The sequence below is a fragment of the Mustelus asterias genome, chromosome 19, assembly GCF_964213995.1.
Source record: "Mustelus asterias chromosome 19, sMusAst1.hap1.1, whole genome shotgun sequence".
Taxonomy (NCBI): Eukaryota; Metazoa; Chordata; class Chondrichthyes; order Carcharhiniformes; family Triakidae; genus Mustelus; species Mustelus asterias.
In genome coordinates, this window is record NC_135819.1 from 2,479,445 (window position 1) to 2,495,385 (window position 15,941).

The window sequence follows — 15,941 nt, forward strand, 5'->3', positions numbered from 1 at the left end:
GTGTGCGTGCGTGTGTGCGTGCGTGTGTGCGTGCGTGTGTGTGTGAGTGTGTGCGTGTGTGTGAGTGTGTGTGTGTGAGTGTGTGTGTGTGAGTGTGTGTGTGAGTGTGTGTGACTGTGTGTGTGTGTGTGTGAGTGAGTGTGTGTGTGAGTGTGTGTGAGTGTGTGTGTGAGTGTGTGTGTGAGTGTGTGTGAGTGTGTGTGTGAGTGAGTGTGTGTGTGTGAGTGTGTGTGTGTGTCAGTGTGTGTGTGAGTGAGCGTGTGCGAGTGTGTGTGTGCGAGTGTGTGTGTGTGAGTGTGTGTGTGTGAGTGTGTGTGTGTGAGTGTGTGTATGACTGTGTGTGTGTGTGTGTGTGTGTGAGTGTGTGTGAGTGTGTGTGTGAGTGTGTGTGTGAGTGTGTGTGTGTGAGTGTGTGTGTGTGTGAGTGTGTGTGTGTGTGAGTGAGTGAGTGTGTGTGTGTGAGTGTGTGTGTGTGTGTGTGTGTGAGTGTGTGTGTGTGTGTGTGTGTGTGAGTGTGTGAGTGTGTGTGTGTGTGTGAGTGTGTGTGTGTGTGTGTGTGAGTGTGTGTGTGTGTGTGTGAGTGTGTGTGTGTGTGTGTGTGTGTGGGGATGGGGGCTGTTAGGATAGACTCATTTTTAACTCTGATTCCCTCCACTGACCTCAGATGGGAGCTCAATGTGACGCCTTCGCCAGTGGAATTGCTCACAAGCAACAACTTGAGCAAAGTAATGGAAGACAGCCAGGCATCACTTGGAAAAAAAACCCAGCCAATAGAAGATGCAGTTGTAATTTTATAACAAGCGTGCTCACTGGGGGCACAAACACAATCACTGTCGCACAAACCACAGCGACCCACACACTGCTGCCGCCTCTCAAATCCTCAGGTTGATCACGCTGTTTTCATCTGAATGGAAACACAATGGAGGACGTTTAATATTCGTACTGTTTCTTCAGAGGAATATTATTGGCTCGCGATGCCTCGGGCAATGATGCGGATGGTGATGCCCAGATGGTTGGTGCCTATTGGTGCTTGCTGGGCTTCGTAGGGTCAGCGGGAAGATTGGGTGCCACACAATGACCATCTGCCCAAGCCTGTTGGAACCTGCAATGCCCACCCGACTCTGAAGACGGGGTTGGTGAGTTTGCTGGATGGTTGGACTGCCCAATTGCCCTGTGCCAATGGCGTGCTCTGCCCTCCTCCCCTCCCACCCCCAATTCCCCCCCAAGAAAATTTGTGTTGACATTTAAATCTTCAGGGGCCCCAAGTCACCAGTGGGGAGGGGTTGGAGGATGGGAGTGTGGGGGGAACCACAGATACCCTTGTGGGAGAAGCTGATGCTCGCTCCGGAATTGGAACTAAGTCACCGTTCCTTCCTCTGCCACTGGGTCAACATATGGAAGACTGTTCATCATCACCTTCTCAAGGGGGCAATTAGGGACGGGTAATAAATGCGGCACGGTGGCACAATGGTTAGCACTGCTGCCTCACAGCGCCAGGGATCTGGATTCGATTCCTGGCTTGGGTCTGTGCAGAGTTTGCACGTTCTCCCCGTGTCTGCGTGGGTTTCCTCCGGGTGCTCCGGTTTCCGCCCACAGTCTGAAAGACGCGCTGGTTAGGGTGCATTGGCCGCGCTAAATTCTCCCTCAGTGTACCCGAACAGGAGTGTAGCGACTAGGGGATTTTCACAGTAACTTCATTGCAGTGTTAATGTAAGCCTACTTGTGACACTAATAAATAAACTTTAAAACATTTTAAAATTCTGGCCTAGCCAGCGATGCCCACATCCCATGAATGAATTTTTTAAAAAGTCCAGTCTCAGGGAATCCCCTCCCACTCTGATCGCCAGCCATTGGCGCGTTTGGAAGGATTTTGCGAGGTTGACACTCAACCTGTTTGGCCGCGTTATGAACGCACCTTCCTTGGCCGTCAAGTCCTGGGGTGGGACTCGAACCCGGAGCTTCTGGCTCAGAGGCAGGGACACTAAACCCACTGCGCCACAAGAGCTCCCTCCAATGGCATATAGACCCAATATTACTGTGCATAAATTGTCTTCTTGTGTCTGGCGTCTTACCTCAGGAGAACTCAATGCGATGTTAGTAGAGTCGGTGAGTGAGCTCATGCGTGCTTTGTGGAAATACCGGCGAATGTCATTCCTCACCTTCAATAATAGGACAATTTGGTTAGTTACTGCTCTCAAAGGAAGTTGTACTAAACTTGTATAGCGCCCAGGTTGGAGTACACTGTGAACATTTCTGGTCTTCATACTACACAGAGGCAAAGGGACAAAAAAAATAAAGATTCATTAGAATGTTATCTGAGCTTGGAGGTTACATTCAGCGGGAAGGATAGATGGGATGGCACGGCGGCACAGTGGTTAGCACTGCTGCCTCACCAGCACCAGGGACCCGGGTTCGATTCTGGCCTTGGGTGACTGTCTGTATTTTACACGTTCTCCCCGTGTCTGCGTGGGTTTCCTCCAGGTGCTCCGGTTTCCTCCCACAGTCCAAAAGACTTGTTGGTTAGATGCATTGTCCATGCTAAATTGCCCCTTAGTGTCCAAAGATGTGCAGGTTAGGTGGATTGGCCACACTAAATTGCACTTCAGTTTAAAAAGTTTATTTATTAGTGTCACAAGTAGTCTTACATTAACACTGCAATGAAGTTACTGTGAAAATCCCCTCGTTGCCACACTCTGGCACCTGTTCGGGGTACACTGAAGGGGAATTTAGCACGGCCAATGCACCCTAACCAGCACGTCTTTCGGACTGTGGGAGGAAACTGGAGCACCCGGAGGAAACCCACGCAGACACGGGGAGAACGTGCAGACTCTGCACAGACAGTGATCCAAGCCGGGAATCGAACCCGGGTCCCTGGCGCTGTGAGGCAGCAGTGCTAACCACTGTGCCACCCTAGTGTCCAAAGACGTGCTGGTTAGGTGCATTAGCCATGCTAAATTCTCCCTCAGGCGCCGGAGTGTGGCGACTAGGGGATTTTCACAGTAACTTCATTGCAGTGTTAATGTAAGCCTACTTGTGACACTAATAAATGAACTTAAAACTTAAAAACTTAGAACAGGCTGAGGATCTTTTCCCTCGTGTAGAGAAGACTGATAGATGACCTGATCGAGATCTTCAAGATTACGAAACGATTTGATAGTTGGACGTAGAGAAGATATTGCCACTTACAGGCAGGGCAAGAATCAAGGGGCCATAAATATAAGATAATCACTGACCAGTCCTGTAGGGAATTGAGCAGAACCCTCTTTAACCAGCGAATGGCAAGACTGTGGAATTCACTATAGTAGGGAATAGTTGCGGTGAGTCGATGCATATAAGGTAGGGGCCATGGAGAGTGTACCAGTTGATGGTGACTGACAGTTAACTGCTGAGTATTGTTTAAAATTTAAACCAGGCAGCATGACTCTGATTGGTCAAAATAATTTACAGCCCCTTGCTGTCCTGAGGAATGAACCAGCAAATGGCTGTCAATAATTCTGTTTGGCTCAAAGAGAAACAAAGTGTGGACAGGTTCTTAGATAAACACACGGGGGAGAAATGAATGAAAGATAATGATGGGTTAAAAGAAGGGGGTGGGGCGGAGGTGGCTAGTATGGAATTTAAACACTGGCATAGAGCTCTGGGGCTGAATGGCTCCAAATAAACCTTAGTTACAGACACACTGATAAATCTTGGGGTGTGTCACCTCTACCTGTACAAGAACTATTTCATCATCATAGAATCATAGAATACGTACAGTGCAGAAGAGGTCACTTGGCCCATTGAGTTTGCTCTGACTCTCTGACCCAGTATCTCACCCAGTCCCTCTCCCCTGCACTGCCCCTGTAACCACACACACTTAGCATGGCCAATCCAGCTAGCCTAAACATCTTGCTTCACTAAGGGGAAATTTAGCATGGCCAATGCACCTAACCTACACATCTTTGGACACTAAGGGGCAATTTAGCATGGCCAATCCATCTCACCTACACATCTTGGGACACTAAGGGGCAATTTAGCATGGCCAATCCACCTAACCTGCACATCTTTGGAGTGTGGGAGGAAACCGGAGCACCCAGAGGAAACCCACACAGACACAGGGAGAACGTGCAAACTCCACATAGGCGGTCATCTGAGGCTGGAATTGAACCCACGTCTCTGGTGATGTGAGGCAGCAGTGTTAACCACTGTGCCACTCTGTCACTGTGCCGCCCTGTTTGCTGTTTACAAAATGCTATTAATGCAGCAAAAACACCCAAGTCAATTCACATGATCAATCTGCAGGCGGGACCAAATCTATTGAGCATAAGATTTAAGCAATTATCGTTAAAACCGAGTTGAGAGTTTAGAGGGAGTGGTGAGATTAAGAAACTCTTTATCATAAAGTGAGGTCAAGACCACATACAGATGCATTGAAAAGGGAAGCTAAATATATAGCTATGTGGTCATTCAGAGCTTGGGCATTTTGAGAAAAGAGACTGTTTCTGTCAAAGTTTTTCATCCTCCACTCATCAGGACATTCGCAATAAATACAATGTAAGGGAAATCAACAAGTTTATACTGCATGAGTAGAGAGTGCTGATTGGCTTGCAAGTGGACTCTGATTGGTAGAGGCATTGCCATGGAGAATGCACCAGTTGTTGGCAACTGACAGTTAACCGCCAAGCATTATTTGAAATTTAGAACCGACAGATTGACCCTGATTGGTGAAGGCATTGCCCTGAGGAATGAAACATCCAATGGCTGTCACTTATTGTGTCCAGCTGAAACAGGTGCAATGTGCATACCTGTCCTTTCTGTCTGCAAGGAACAGAGCCCTGTGGTCTTAATATATGCACATTAATATGTGGCAGTTAACTGTCAATCAGCATGAGCAGGTGCATTCTCCATGGCATTGCCTCTACCAATCAGAGTCCATTTGCCAACCAACCAGCTCTTTCTTCTCATACAGCATAAGGTTGTTGATTTCTCCAGACATTGGTATTCCTGCAAAGTGCCCTGATGAGTGAAAGACAAAAAGCTTTGACAAAAATGTCACTTTCTTAGCAATATGAAAGCTAGGTAAGCACAAGCGGGAGAAATGAATAGAAGGTTATGGTGATGAGGGGGTAGAATCGTAGAATCGTAGATTCCCTACAGTACAGAAGGAGGCCATTCGGCCCATTGAGCCTGCATCAACAATCCCACCTTATCCCCACATATTTACCCTGCTAATCCCTCCAAAATTAGGGTCAATTTAGCTTGGCCAATCAACCTAACCCGCACATCTTTGGGTGGGTGGAGAAAGACTGGTACAGACTAGTTGGGCTGAATGGCCTTTCCTTGTGCTGTACATTGTATGTAATTCAGCGTAACAGGATGGGTCTCTTCATCATTTCTTCTAATTCAATGGCGAAACAGGTTCATGGGGCTGAATGGCCCTCCCTTGCTCTGTGTTCCTATAATAAGAGGCAATGTGAGGAGGATAGGTACTGTGTATTAATAGGCCAGAATTCTGGGACACACAGGGGTGAGATAGCAAGGGGGTGGGGCGGGGGGGAGGGGGGCGTGAAAATTGGCTCCATGGCATTTTGTGCCTGCTAATGCCCACTATCCAGCCATCCATGCCATAGAGTCAATGAACAAAGAACAAAGAACAGTCCAGCACAGGAACAGGCCCTACGGCCCTCCAAGCCTGCGCTGATCACGATGCCCTAACTAAACTAAAACCGTCTGCACTTACGGAGTCCGTATCCTTCCATTCCCATCCTATTCATGTATTTGTGTAGTTGCCCCTTAAACCCCGCTATCGTACCCGCTCCCACCCCCTCCCCGGGCAGCGCGTTCCAGACATTCACCACCCTCTGTGTAAAAAACGTGCCTCGCCCATCTCCTCTAAACTTTTCCCCACGCACCTTAAACCTATGTCCCCGAGTACTTGACGTTTCTACCCTAGGAAAGAGCATCTGACTATCCACTCTGTCCATGCCACTCATAATCTTGTAAACCTCTATCAGCTCACCCCTCAACCTCTGTCATTCTGGTGAGTTTATCCAACGTCTCCTCATAGCTAATAGCCTCCAGACCAGGCAACATCCTGGTAAACCTCTTCTGTACCCTCTCCAAAGCATCCACATCCTTCTGGTAGTGTTGCGACCAGAATTGTACACAATATTCCAAACGAGGTCTAACTAAGGTTCTGTACAGCTGCAGCATGACCCGCCAATTTTTACACTCAATGCCTCGACCGATGAAGGCAGGCATGTCGTACGTATGTCTTCTTGATAACCTTATCCACCTGCATTGCCACTTTCAGTAATTGGTGGACATGTACTCCCAGATCTCTCTGCCTTGTCAATATTCCTGAGGGTTCTACCATTTACTGTATAATTCCTACATTCATTGGACCTTCCAAAATGCATTACCTCACACTTGTCCGGATTATGAGTCATAGAGTCATTGGGCGGAATTTTCCCATCCAATCCCTCCATAAGACCATAAGACATAGGAGCAGAATTAGGCCACTCGGCCCATCGAGTCTGCTCCGCCATTCAATCATGGCTGATATTTTTCTCCTCCCCATGCTCCTGCCTTTTCCCCATAACCCCATATCCCCTTATTAATCAAGAACCTATCTATCTCTGTCTTAAAGACACTCAATGACCTGGCCTCCACAGCCTTCTGCGGCAAAGAGTTCCACAGATTCACCACTCTCTGGCTGAAGAAATTCCTCCTCATCTCTGTTTTAAAGGATCGTCCCTTTAGCCTGAGGTTGTGCCCTCTGGTTCTAGTTTTTCCTACTAGTGGAAACATCCTCTCCACGTCCACTCTATCCAGGCCTTGCAGTATCCTGTAAGTTTCAATAAGATCCCCCCCTCATTCTTCTAAACTCCAACGAGTACAGACCCAGAGTCCTCAACCGTTCCTCATATGACAAGCTCTTCATTCCAGGGATCATTCTTATGAACCTCCTCTGGACCCTTTCCAAGGCCAGCACATCCTTCCTTAGATATGGGGCCCAAAACTGCTCACAGTACTCCAAAGGGCATCACGGGAATTGTAGCGGGCAGGACAGGGCCATGCAAAGGTCCATCTACCTCAGGATTTTCCAGTCTTGGGGTGAGCACGGCCGGAAAATCCCGCCCATAGAGTCTTAGAGCACTGAAAGAGGCCCTTTGGCCCATTGCGTTTGTGCTGCCCCTCATTCACCCATTTACTCCAATCCCATTTCCAGCACTTAGTCCGTAGCCTTGTACATCCCCTGTGCCTGATGAAATATATCCTAGGATTCTTTGGGAGGCAAGGGATGAGATAGCAGAGCCTTTGGCATTGATCTTTGCGTCCTCACTGTCCACGGGGGTGGTGCCAGAGGACTGGAGAATGGCGAATGTGGTTCCTCTGTTTAAGAAAGGGAATAGAAATGACCCTGGTAATTATAGACCGGTTAGTCTTACTTCAGTGGTCGGTAAGTTGATGGAAAAGGTCCTCAGGGATAGGATTTATGACCATTTAGAAAGATGCAGCTTAATCCGGGATAGTCAGCACGGATTTGTGAAGGGCAAGTCTTGCCTCACAAATTTGATAGAATTTTTTGAGGAGGTAACTAAGTGTGTAGATGAAGGTAGTGCAGTTGATGTCATATACATGGATTTTAGTAAGGCGTTTGATAAAGTCCCCCACGGTCGGCTTATGAAGAAAGTAAGGATGTGTGGGATAGAGGGAAGTTTGGCCGATTGGATAGGTAACTGGCTATCTAACAGAAGAAAGAGGGTGGTGGTGGATGGAAAATTTTCGGACTGGAAACCGGTTACCAGCGGAGTGCCACAGGGATCAGTGCTTGGTCCTCTGCTCTTTGTAATTTTTATAAATGACTTGGAGGAGGGGGCTGAAGGGTGGATCAGTAAATTTGCTGATGACACCAAGATTGGTGGAGTAGTGGATGAGGTGGAGGGCTGTTGTAGGCTGCAAAGAGATATAGATAGGGTGCAGAGCTAGGCTGAAAAATGGCAAATGGAGTTTAACCCTGACAAATGCGAGGTGATTCATTTTGGTAGGACAAATTTAAATGTGGATTACAGGGTCAAAGGTAGGGTTCTGAAGAATGTGGAGGAACAGAGAGATCTTGGGGTTCATATCCATAGATCTCTGAAGGTTGCCACTCAAGTGGATAGAGCCGTGAAGAAGGCCTATAGTGTGTTGGCGTTCATTAACAGGGGGTTTGAGTTTAAGAGCCGTGGGGTTATGCTGCAACTGTACAGGACCTTGGTGAGACCACATTTGGAATATTGTGTGCAGTTCTGGTCACCTCACTACAGGAAGGATGTGGAGACACTGGAAAGAGTGCAAAGGAAATTTACCAGGATGCTGCCTGGTTTGGAGGGTAGGTCTTATGAGGAAAGGTTGAGGGAACTTGGGCTTTTCTCTTTGGAGTGGAGGAGGTTGAGAGGAGACTTGATAGAGGTTTATAAGATGATGAGGGGGATAGATAGAGTGAACGTTCAAAGACTATTTCCTCGGGTGAATGGAGCGGTAACTAGGGGGCATAACTATAGGGTTCATGGTGGGAGATATAGGAAGGATGTCCGAGGTAGGTTCTTTACGCAGAGAGTGGTTGGGGTGTGGAATGGACTGCCTGCAGGGATAGTGGAGTCAGAAACTTTAGGAACATTTAAGAAGCTATTGGATAGGCACATGGAGTACTTCGGGATGATAGGGAGGAAATAGCTTGATCTGGGTTTCAGACAAAGCTCGGCACAACATCGTGGGCCGAAGGGCCTGTTCTGTGCTGTACTGTTCTATGTTCTATGTTCTACACCATAGTGAGTTAAATTTAAAGTTAAGTTTAAAATAAAAACGAAACATTGTCATCGACAAGGGCTTGGACAATCGAGGTTGGGGACTGCACACGAGTTCTCAGAGAGCCACGGGGGCTCCGGAGTCACGGGCTGCTGGCCCTTTTTTTTAAACATTCATCAGACTGGTGGCAGCCATCACACGGCCAATATGTGACCCACACTCATCTCCACTGGTAAATGTATCCTTTTACCCATTGTAAATGTATCACTCGCAGGAAAGACTGGTGTGTTAGCCCCTGTAATGAAGTCAGTCTTACCTGATCATTGAAAACACAGTAAATCAGGAAAATAAAGACACCCTGCAGGGTGTTAAGAATGGTGAATATGTAGGAGAAGATGATGGTGTTCTCACTGACATTGAATATCCCAAAGATCCAAGTGCATCCCAGAACAAACAACCGCGCTCCTGCCTTAAGGGTCAACGTTCTATCCAAAAGGAAAAGAGAAAGAATATTTGCGTTAACTTGTTAACATACAAATAAAAGTTAACATTCATTTATACACTGCCTCTCTTGATCTTAGCAGTCCCAAAGCACAGCGATGTACAATTAGAGTGTTATCATGTAGAAAACATGCCAATTTATTCGCAGCAAGTTCCCAAACACAGCAATACGCTAATCTGATTCAGTGATGTTGGTTGAAGACAGTACAGCGGTTCGCACTGCTGCATCACAGCACCAGGCACCCAGGTTCAATTCCGGCCTCGGGTCACTGTCTGTGCGAAGTTTGCACATTCTCCCCATGTCTTGGTGGGTTTCCTCCGGGTGCTCCGGTTTCCTCCCACAGTCCAAAGATGTGCGGATTAGGTGGATTGGCCGTGCTAAATTGCCCCTTAGTGTTAGTGGATTAACAGGGTAAATATGTGGGATTGAGGGGATAAGGCCTGGGTCCATCTACCTCAGGATTTTCCAGTCTTGGGGTGAGCGCGGCCGGAAAATCCCGCCATAGAGTCTTAGAGCACTGAAAGAGGCCCTTCAGCCCATTGCGTCTGTGCTGCCCCTCATTCACCCATTTACTCCAATCCCATTTCCAGCACTTAGTCCGTAGCCTTGTACGCCATAGTGAGTTAAATTTAAAGTTAAGTTTAAAATAAAAATGAAACATTGTCATCGACAAGGGCTTGGACAATTGAGGTTGGGGACTGCACACGAGTTCTCAGTGAGCCACGGGGGCTCCAGAGTCATGGGCTGCTGGCCCTTTTCTTTAAACATTCATCAGACTGGTGGCAGCCATCACACGGCCAATATGTGACCCAGTGTGGGCTCAATGGGCTGAATGGCCTCCTTTTGCGCTGTAGGGATTTTATGATATTCTGTGAATATTATGGGCTAGGATATTGAACTGGTTGAAATATTTTTATTGATTTGTGAGACATGGGTGTCACTGGCTGGTCGGAATTTATTGCCCATCCCTAGTCGCCCTTGAATTGAGCGTCCTGTTCGGTCATTATAGAGGGCAGTTGAGAGTCAACCACATTGCGGTGGTTCTGGAGTCACATGTAGGCCAGACCGGGTAAGGACGGCAGATTTTCTTCCCTAAAGAACATTAGTGAACCAGATGGGTTTTTTCGACAATCGAACATGGTTTCATGGTCATCAGTAGATTCTTAATTCCAGATTTTTTTTTACTGAATTCAAATTCCACCATCTGCCGTGGCGGGATTCTTACCCTGGCCCCAGAACCTTAGTTGGATTTGTAGACTAGTGATAATACCACTAGCCATTCTCTCCCCAGTGGTGTTGTGCCATTTTTTAAAAGTGGTTTCCCCCCTGGCTCCCATAAAGGGCAATTAAGTTTCGCTGGAAAGCGGGCATCTCAGACAGGTCTCCCTTGGCGCCGCCCTGGGGTCTGTCCCTCAATCCGAAGGTCAAATCATGGAAAGATCGCCACAAGACCTTCCTCTTCCAGAACTGGAACGGGTGGTGTTGTGGTTCTGAAGGTCGCGACCCCCAGTGCTGGACATTTACCTGGTGTCTTTGATCTTTGACACGTTTGTGTCGCGTGAGGTTAGATGATGTCGCAGTGAGACCATCGTCCAGATAAACAACACCAAGTTCACCTGGAGAGGAAGGGGAACAAAAGATGTGGATGTGTACTAACACCCTCTATATACATACAACACACAATGCAACAAATCCTCTGTAACACTCCCATTATTTGATCCCAAAAAAATCTGAATTCAAAAATCATTGTTGGAATCTGTGCATCAAAGAGTCATGAATGAAGCCCAATCCATCACGCAAACCAGCCTCCCATCCATTGACTCTGTCTACACTTCCCACTGCCTCGGAAAAGCAGCCAGCATAATTAAGGACCCCACGCACCCCGGACATTCTCTCTTCCACCTTCTTCCGTCGGGAAAAAAATACAAAAGTCAGAGGTCACGTACCAACCGACTCAAGAACAGCTTCTTCCCTGCTGCTGTCAGACTTTTGAATGGACCTACCTCGCATTAAGTTGATCTTTCTCTACACCCTAGCTATGACTGTAACACTACATTCTGCACTCTCTCCTTTCCTTCTCTATGAATGGTATGCTTTGTCTGCATAGCGCGCAAGAAACAATACTTTTCACTGTATGTTTTATTTTTTAAAATTTAATTTGATTTATTATTGTCACATGTATTAGCATATGGTGAAAAGTATTGTTTCTTGCGCGCTATACAAAGCATACCGTTCATAGAGAAGGAAAGGAGAGAGTGCAGAATGTAGTGTTACAGTCATAGCTAGGGTGTAGAGAAAGATCAACTTAATGCAAGGTAGGTCCATTCAAAAATCTGACAGCAGCAGGGAAGAAGCTGTTCTTGAGTCAGGGAAGAAGCTGTTCTTGAGTCGGTTGGTACGCGAGTATCTTTTTCCCGGTGGAAGAAGGTGGAAGAGAGAATGTCTGGGCTGTGTGGTATACTGATACATGTGACAATAATAAATCAAATCAAATCAAATCAAGTCCAAAGATGTGCAGGTTAGGTGGATTGGCCATGCTAAATTGCCCCTTGATGTCAGGGGGACTAGCAAGGGTAAACGTACGGGGTTATGGGGATAGGGCCTGGGTGGGATTGTGGTTGGTGCAGACTTGATGGGCTGAATGGCCTTCTGCACTGCAGGATTCTATGAATCTAAATCAAAATTGCCCTGAAGAAGGTGGTGGGTGAGCAGTGTTTGTAAACTGCTGCAGTCCCTGTGATGTAGGTACACCCACAGTGCTTTATTTTGATTTGATTTGATTTATTATTGTCACATGTACTGGGTTCACTGAAAAGTATTGTTTCTTGCGCGCTATACAGACAAAGCATACCATTCATAGAGTACATGGGGGACAAGGAGAGGAGAGGGTGCAGAATGTAGCGTTACAGTCACAGCTAGGGTGTAGCATGTTAGATACAGCCGAGTGACTCGCCAGGCCATTTCAAAGGATGGTTGAGAGTCAACCACATTTGCTGTGACTCTGGAGTCACATGTCGGCCAGGCCGGGTTAAGGTGGCAGATTTCCTTCCCTAAAGGGGCACTGGTAAACCAGACAATTTTCTGATTGAGGCGAGCAACTCATTCCGGGGACAACCTCCCGCCTGAACTCAACAGACCTTTGAAGGGCCCGATGAATCTTTTGTCTCGCCCGCTATGATTCCCGCGGCGGGCGAGACGGGAGAATTTCGGTCCAGATTTATTAACTAATTGATGTAAAATTCTCCCAGCTGCCTATGTGGGATTTGAACTTAAGTCCGCCCCCACTCCCACTCCCACCCCTCCGCCCCTCCCCAAGTGCCTCCCACATGTGAAATTTCGAATCTTTCAAAATTACTCCCATCTTGAATTTTCTCAGGGATCCAGATGTACCCCGAATACTGGCACTGGGCAGGCAATACAGTCTACTGGACTCTCAGCTACAGTGAAGTGTGACTACTCTCCCTGACTATACTGCTCCCTACTACCATGCATTCCTATTTCTTCCCCCTGTTTGAATGATTTCTTCCACCTGCAATTGTCATTTCATTCATATATCTCCCGTTCTCATCCATACAAGCAGCGAGAACTTTGGACCTGTTGGGCCATCGCAAGAGCAGCCCCACTTCCATCTTCCCAATCCCTAATCCTGCCTCACTTGCCGTCACACTCAGCAGCCCCTGACCACCGGTCAAACCAGATGACCCTGTCTCAAGGCTGCCTTCTAGAACAGAGGGCGGGATTTTACGGCTCCGCTTGTCCCGAAACTGTAAAGTCCCCCCCCCCCCCCCCCCCCCCCCCCCCCGAGGTCAACGGACCTTCCCATTACCTGCCTCTTGCCCGCTCCGGTTCCTGTGGCGGGCGGGGCAGCAAAATTCCAGTGAACATGTCCAGGTAACATTCCCCCCCCCGCTGTGGGTGGCACCGTGGTTAGCACTGCTGCCTCGCAGGGACAGAGACCCGGGCTCGATTCCCGGCTTGGGTCACTGTCTGTGTGGAGTTTGCACGTTCTCCCCGTGTCTGCGTGGGTCTCCCCCAGGTGGTTTCCTCCCAGAGTCCAATGATCTGCAGGTGAGGTGGATTGTCCATGCTAAATTGCCCCTTAGTGTCAGGGGGACTGGCTAGGGTAAATACATGGGGTTATGGGGATAGGGCCTGGGTGGGACTGTGGTCGGTGCAGACTCGATGGGCTGAATGGCCTCCTTCTGCACTGTCGGATTCTATGATGATTCACAGTGTCTGCAGCTCAGCCTCCAGCTCGTTGACTCTGAGCCAAGGCTCCTCGAGCCACATACACCTATTGCAGACATGTTTGCCCTGGATCAGACTGGTGTCCAGCAGTTCCCACATACTACAGTTACAGCACATCACTTGCCCTATGATCGTCTGTTAATTGATTTATTTTCCTCAGTTAATTTACAATGAATAAAACCCAGTGTCTGCATGGGTTTCCTCCGGGTGCTCTGGTGTCCTCCCACATAATAAACTTTACAGCAACTAATGAACCTTATTGCCAGTAATAAAATGTTACTAATAAATCACCTGCATTTCAGAAGATTCTTATTATTTCAGTTAATATTTTACTTAACATGATTATAATTCTCTAGTTTAGATAAGAGAATTACCCTTTTAAAATTCATTCGCGGGACACGGGCGTCGCTGGCTGGCCAGGATTTATTGCCCATCCCTAGTTGTGGGAGTTAAGAAGCAGCCACATTGCTGTGGCTCTGGAGTCACATGTAGGCCAGACCAGGTGAGGACGGCAGATTTCCTTCCCTAAAGGACATTATTGAACTAGACGGGTTTTTTTGACAATCGGCAATGGTTTCATGGTCATCAGTAGATCCTTAATTCCTGATATTTTGTATTAAGTTCAGATTCCACCATCTGCAGTGGTGGGATTCGAACCCAGTTCCCCAGCACTTTACTCTGGGTCTAGATTATTAGTTGAGTAATAATACCACCATTCCAACGCCTTCCTTTGTCACACTTCAGTTTTCTTTGGAATGCTCGCACACTCCAACCTTCAGTTCTTCAAACTCTTGCCACTTGGGCAACATGGTTAGCACTACTGTCTCACATGCGCCAGGGACCCGGGTTCAATTCTGGCCTTGGATGACAGTCTGTGTGGGGTTTGCACGTTCTCCTCATGTCTGCATGGGTTTCCTCCGGGTGCTCCGGTTTCCTCCCACAGTCCAAAGATGTGCAGGTTAGGTGGATTGGCCATGCTAAATTGCCTCTTAGTGTCCCAAGATGTGCGGATTATGTGGATTGGCTATGTTAAGTTGCCCCTTAGTGTCCAAAGATGTGCAGGTTACGTGGATTGGCCATGCTAAATTGACTCCTAGTGTCCCAAGATGTGCGGGTAAGGTGGATTGCCCATGGTAAATTGCCCCTTAGTGTCCCAAGATGTGTAGGTTAGGGTGGATTAGTGGGGTAAATACCTGGGTAACGGGGATGGGTGGGGCTGGGTAAGATGCTCTATTGGAGCGTCGATACAGACTTGATGGGCCGAATGGCCTCCTTCTGCACTATGCGTTACGGTGAAACGTAATGGAAAGACGGCAGACTTACCGCAATGATAAAGCAAACCGGCCCTTGGAAACTCCATCGGAATCCTGCCTCTAAGCTCAGCCAGCAGCTGTGAGAGTCAAAGAATTCATTATGGAACGTTGGTCGGCCATTGAGGTGCCTCTGAGGTGCCGTCAGTGTTGTAATGTAGGAAACCTGGAGGCCGATTCATGCACAGGAAGTTCCCATGGACAACAAGGTAATAATGATATGGGTTGAGAGGATAACAGTTATACGTCACTGGGGAGAATTCCACCCCCCCACTCCCCCCGCCCTACTCCACCCTGCCCTGCTTGGTTCTACTTCATTCAGTTGCTACTGGTCAATGAAAATAAAACTGAGTTGAGATGCAAAGGGGCTTCCTATTCGTTGTCATCTGTTTTATGTTCATCGCACAAAGGTCAGGCCAACACCTCGTGACCTTTCACCTCGGTCGCTGAGCAACCAGGGGAATTTGGGCTCGCTGGAACTCTCCCCTCCAAAAGCGTCGATGATCGATCGACGATGGAGAGAATTGCCTTAGTTCTGGGTAATGAGAGGATTTGGCGTCAAGGTTTGGAGGGATTGCCGTGTGAGGAATGATTGGGTCTGTCCTCCTTGGAGTTGGGAGGAATGAGAGGGGATGTGATTGAAACATATCAAATTCTGAGGAGGGTCAGACAGGTTAAAGATTGGGAGGATGTTTCCACTCATGGGAGAGTGTAGGACCCAGAGGGCACAGAGAATGAGGGGGAGCTCATTTAAGACAGATTTGAGGAAGAATTTCTTCTCTCAGAGAATGGTGAACCTTTGGAATTCTTTACCCCAGGAGGCCGGGTCCTTGAACATTTCCGAGTCTGAGATCGATCGGTTTTTAATCAGTCCGGGAATTAAGGGGTTACGGAGATGAGGCAGGAAAGTTGGCTCAGTGAGTGTGAGATCAGCTATGATCTTATTGAATGGTGGAGCAGGTTCAATGGCCTCTTCCTGCTCCTATTTCTCATGGTCTTGCAGTTTTAAGGCTGCAGTGAGAACCCACTTGTCCGTGTACCTGTCTGTGTGTATGTCTGTGTCTCTGTGTGTGTATCTGTCTCTGCCTGTGTGTCTATGTATCTGTCTG

The 15,941-nt window shown here is 47.8% G+C and overlaps 1 protein-coding gene across 2 annotated transcripts in view; it reads right to left on the bottom strand.

Moving 5' to 3' along the window:
- Positions 1-373: 373 nt before the first annotated feature.
- The window catches only part of LOC144507684 (adhesion G protein-coupled receptor E3-like), a 78,393-nt gene continuing 62,825 nt past the window's right edge, over positions 374-15,941 (bottom strand). The window contains exons 12-16 of one of the 2 annotated variants that reach the window (XM_078234876.1): positions 14,846-14,912; positions 10,799-10,890; positions 9,089-9,257; positions 2,073-2,159; positions 374-904 (exon numbers count right to left, since the gene is read on the bottom strand). In XM_078234876.1, coding sequence (XP_078091002.1) covers positions 890-904; positions 2,073-2,159; positions 9,089-9,257; positions 10,799-10,890; positions 14,846-14,912 — 430 coding nt within the window. In that variant the 3' untranslated portion in view covers positions 374-889. The remainder of the gene's footprint in view (positions 905-2,072; positions 2,160-9,088; positions 9,258-10,798; positions 10,891-14,845; positions 14,913-15,941) is intronic. The other variant, XM_078234875.1, reaches the window with a different exon arrangement.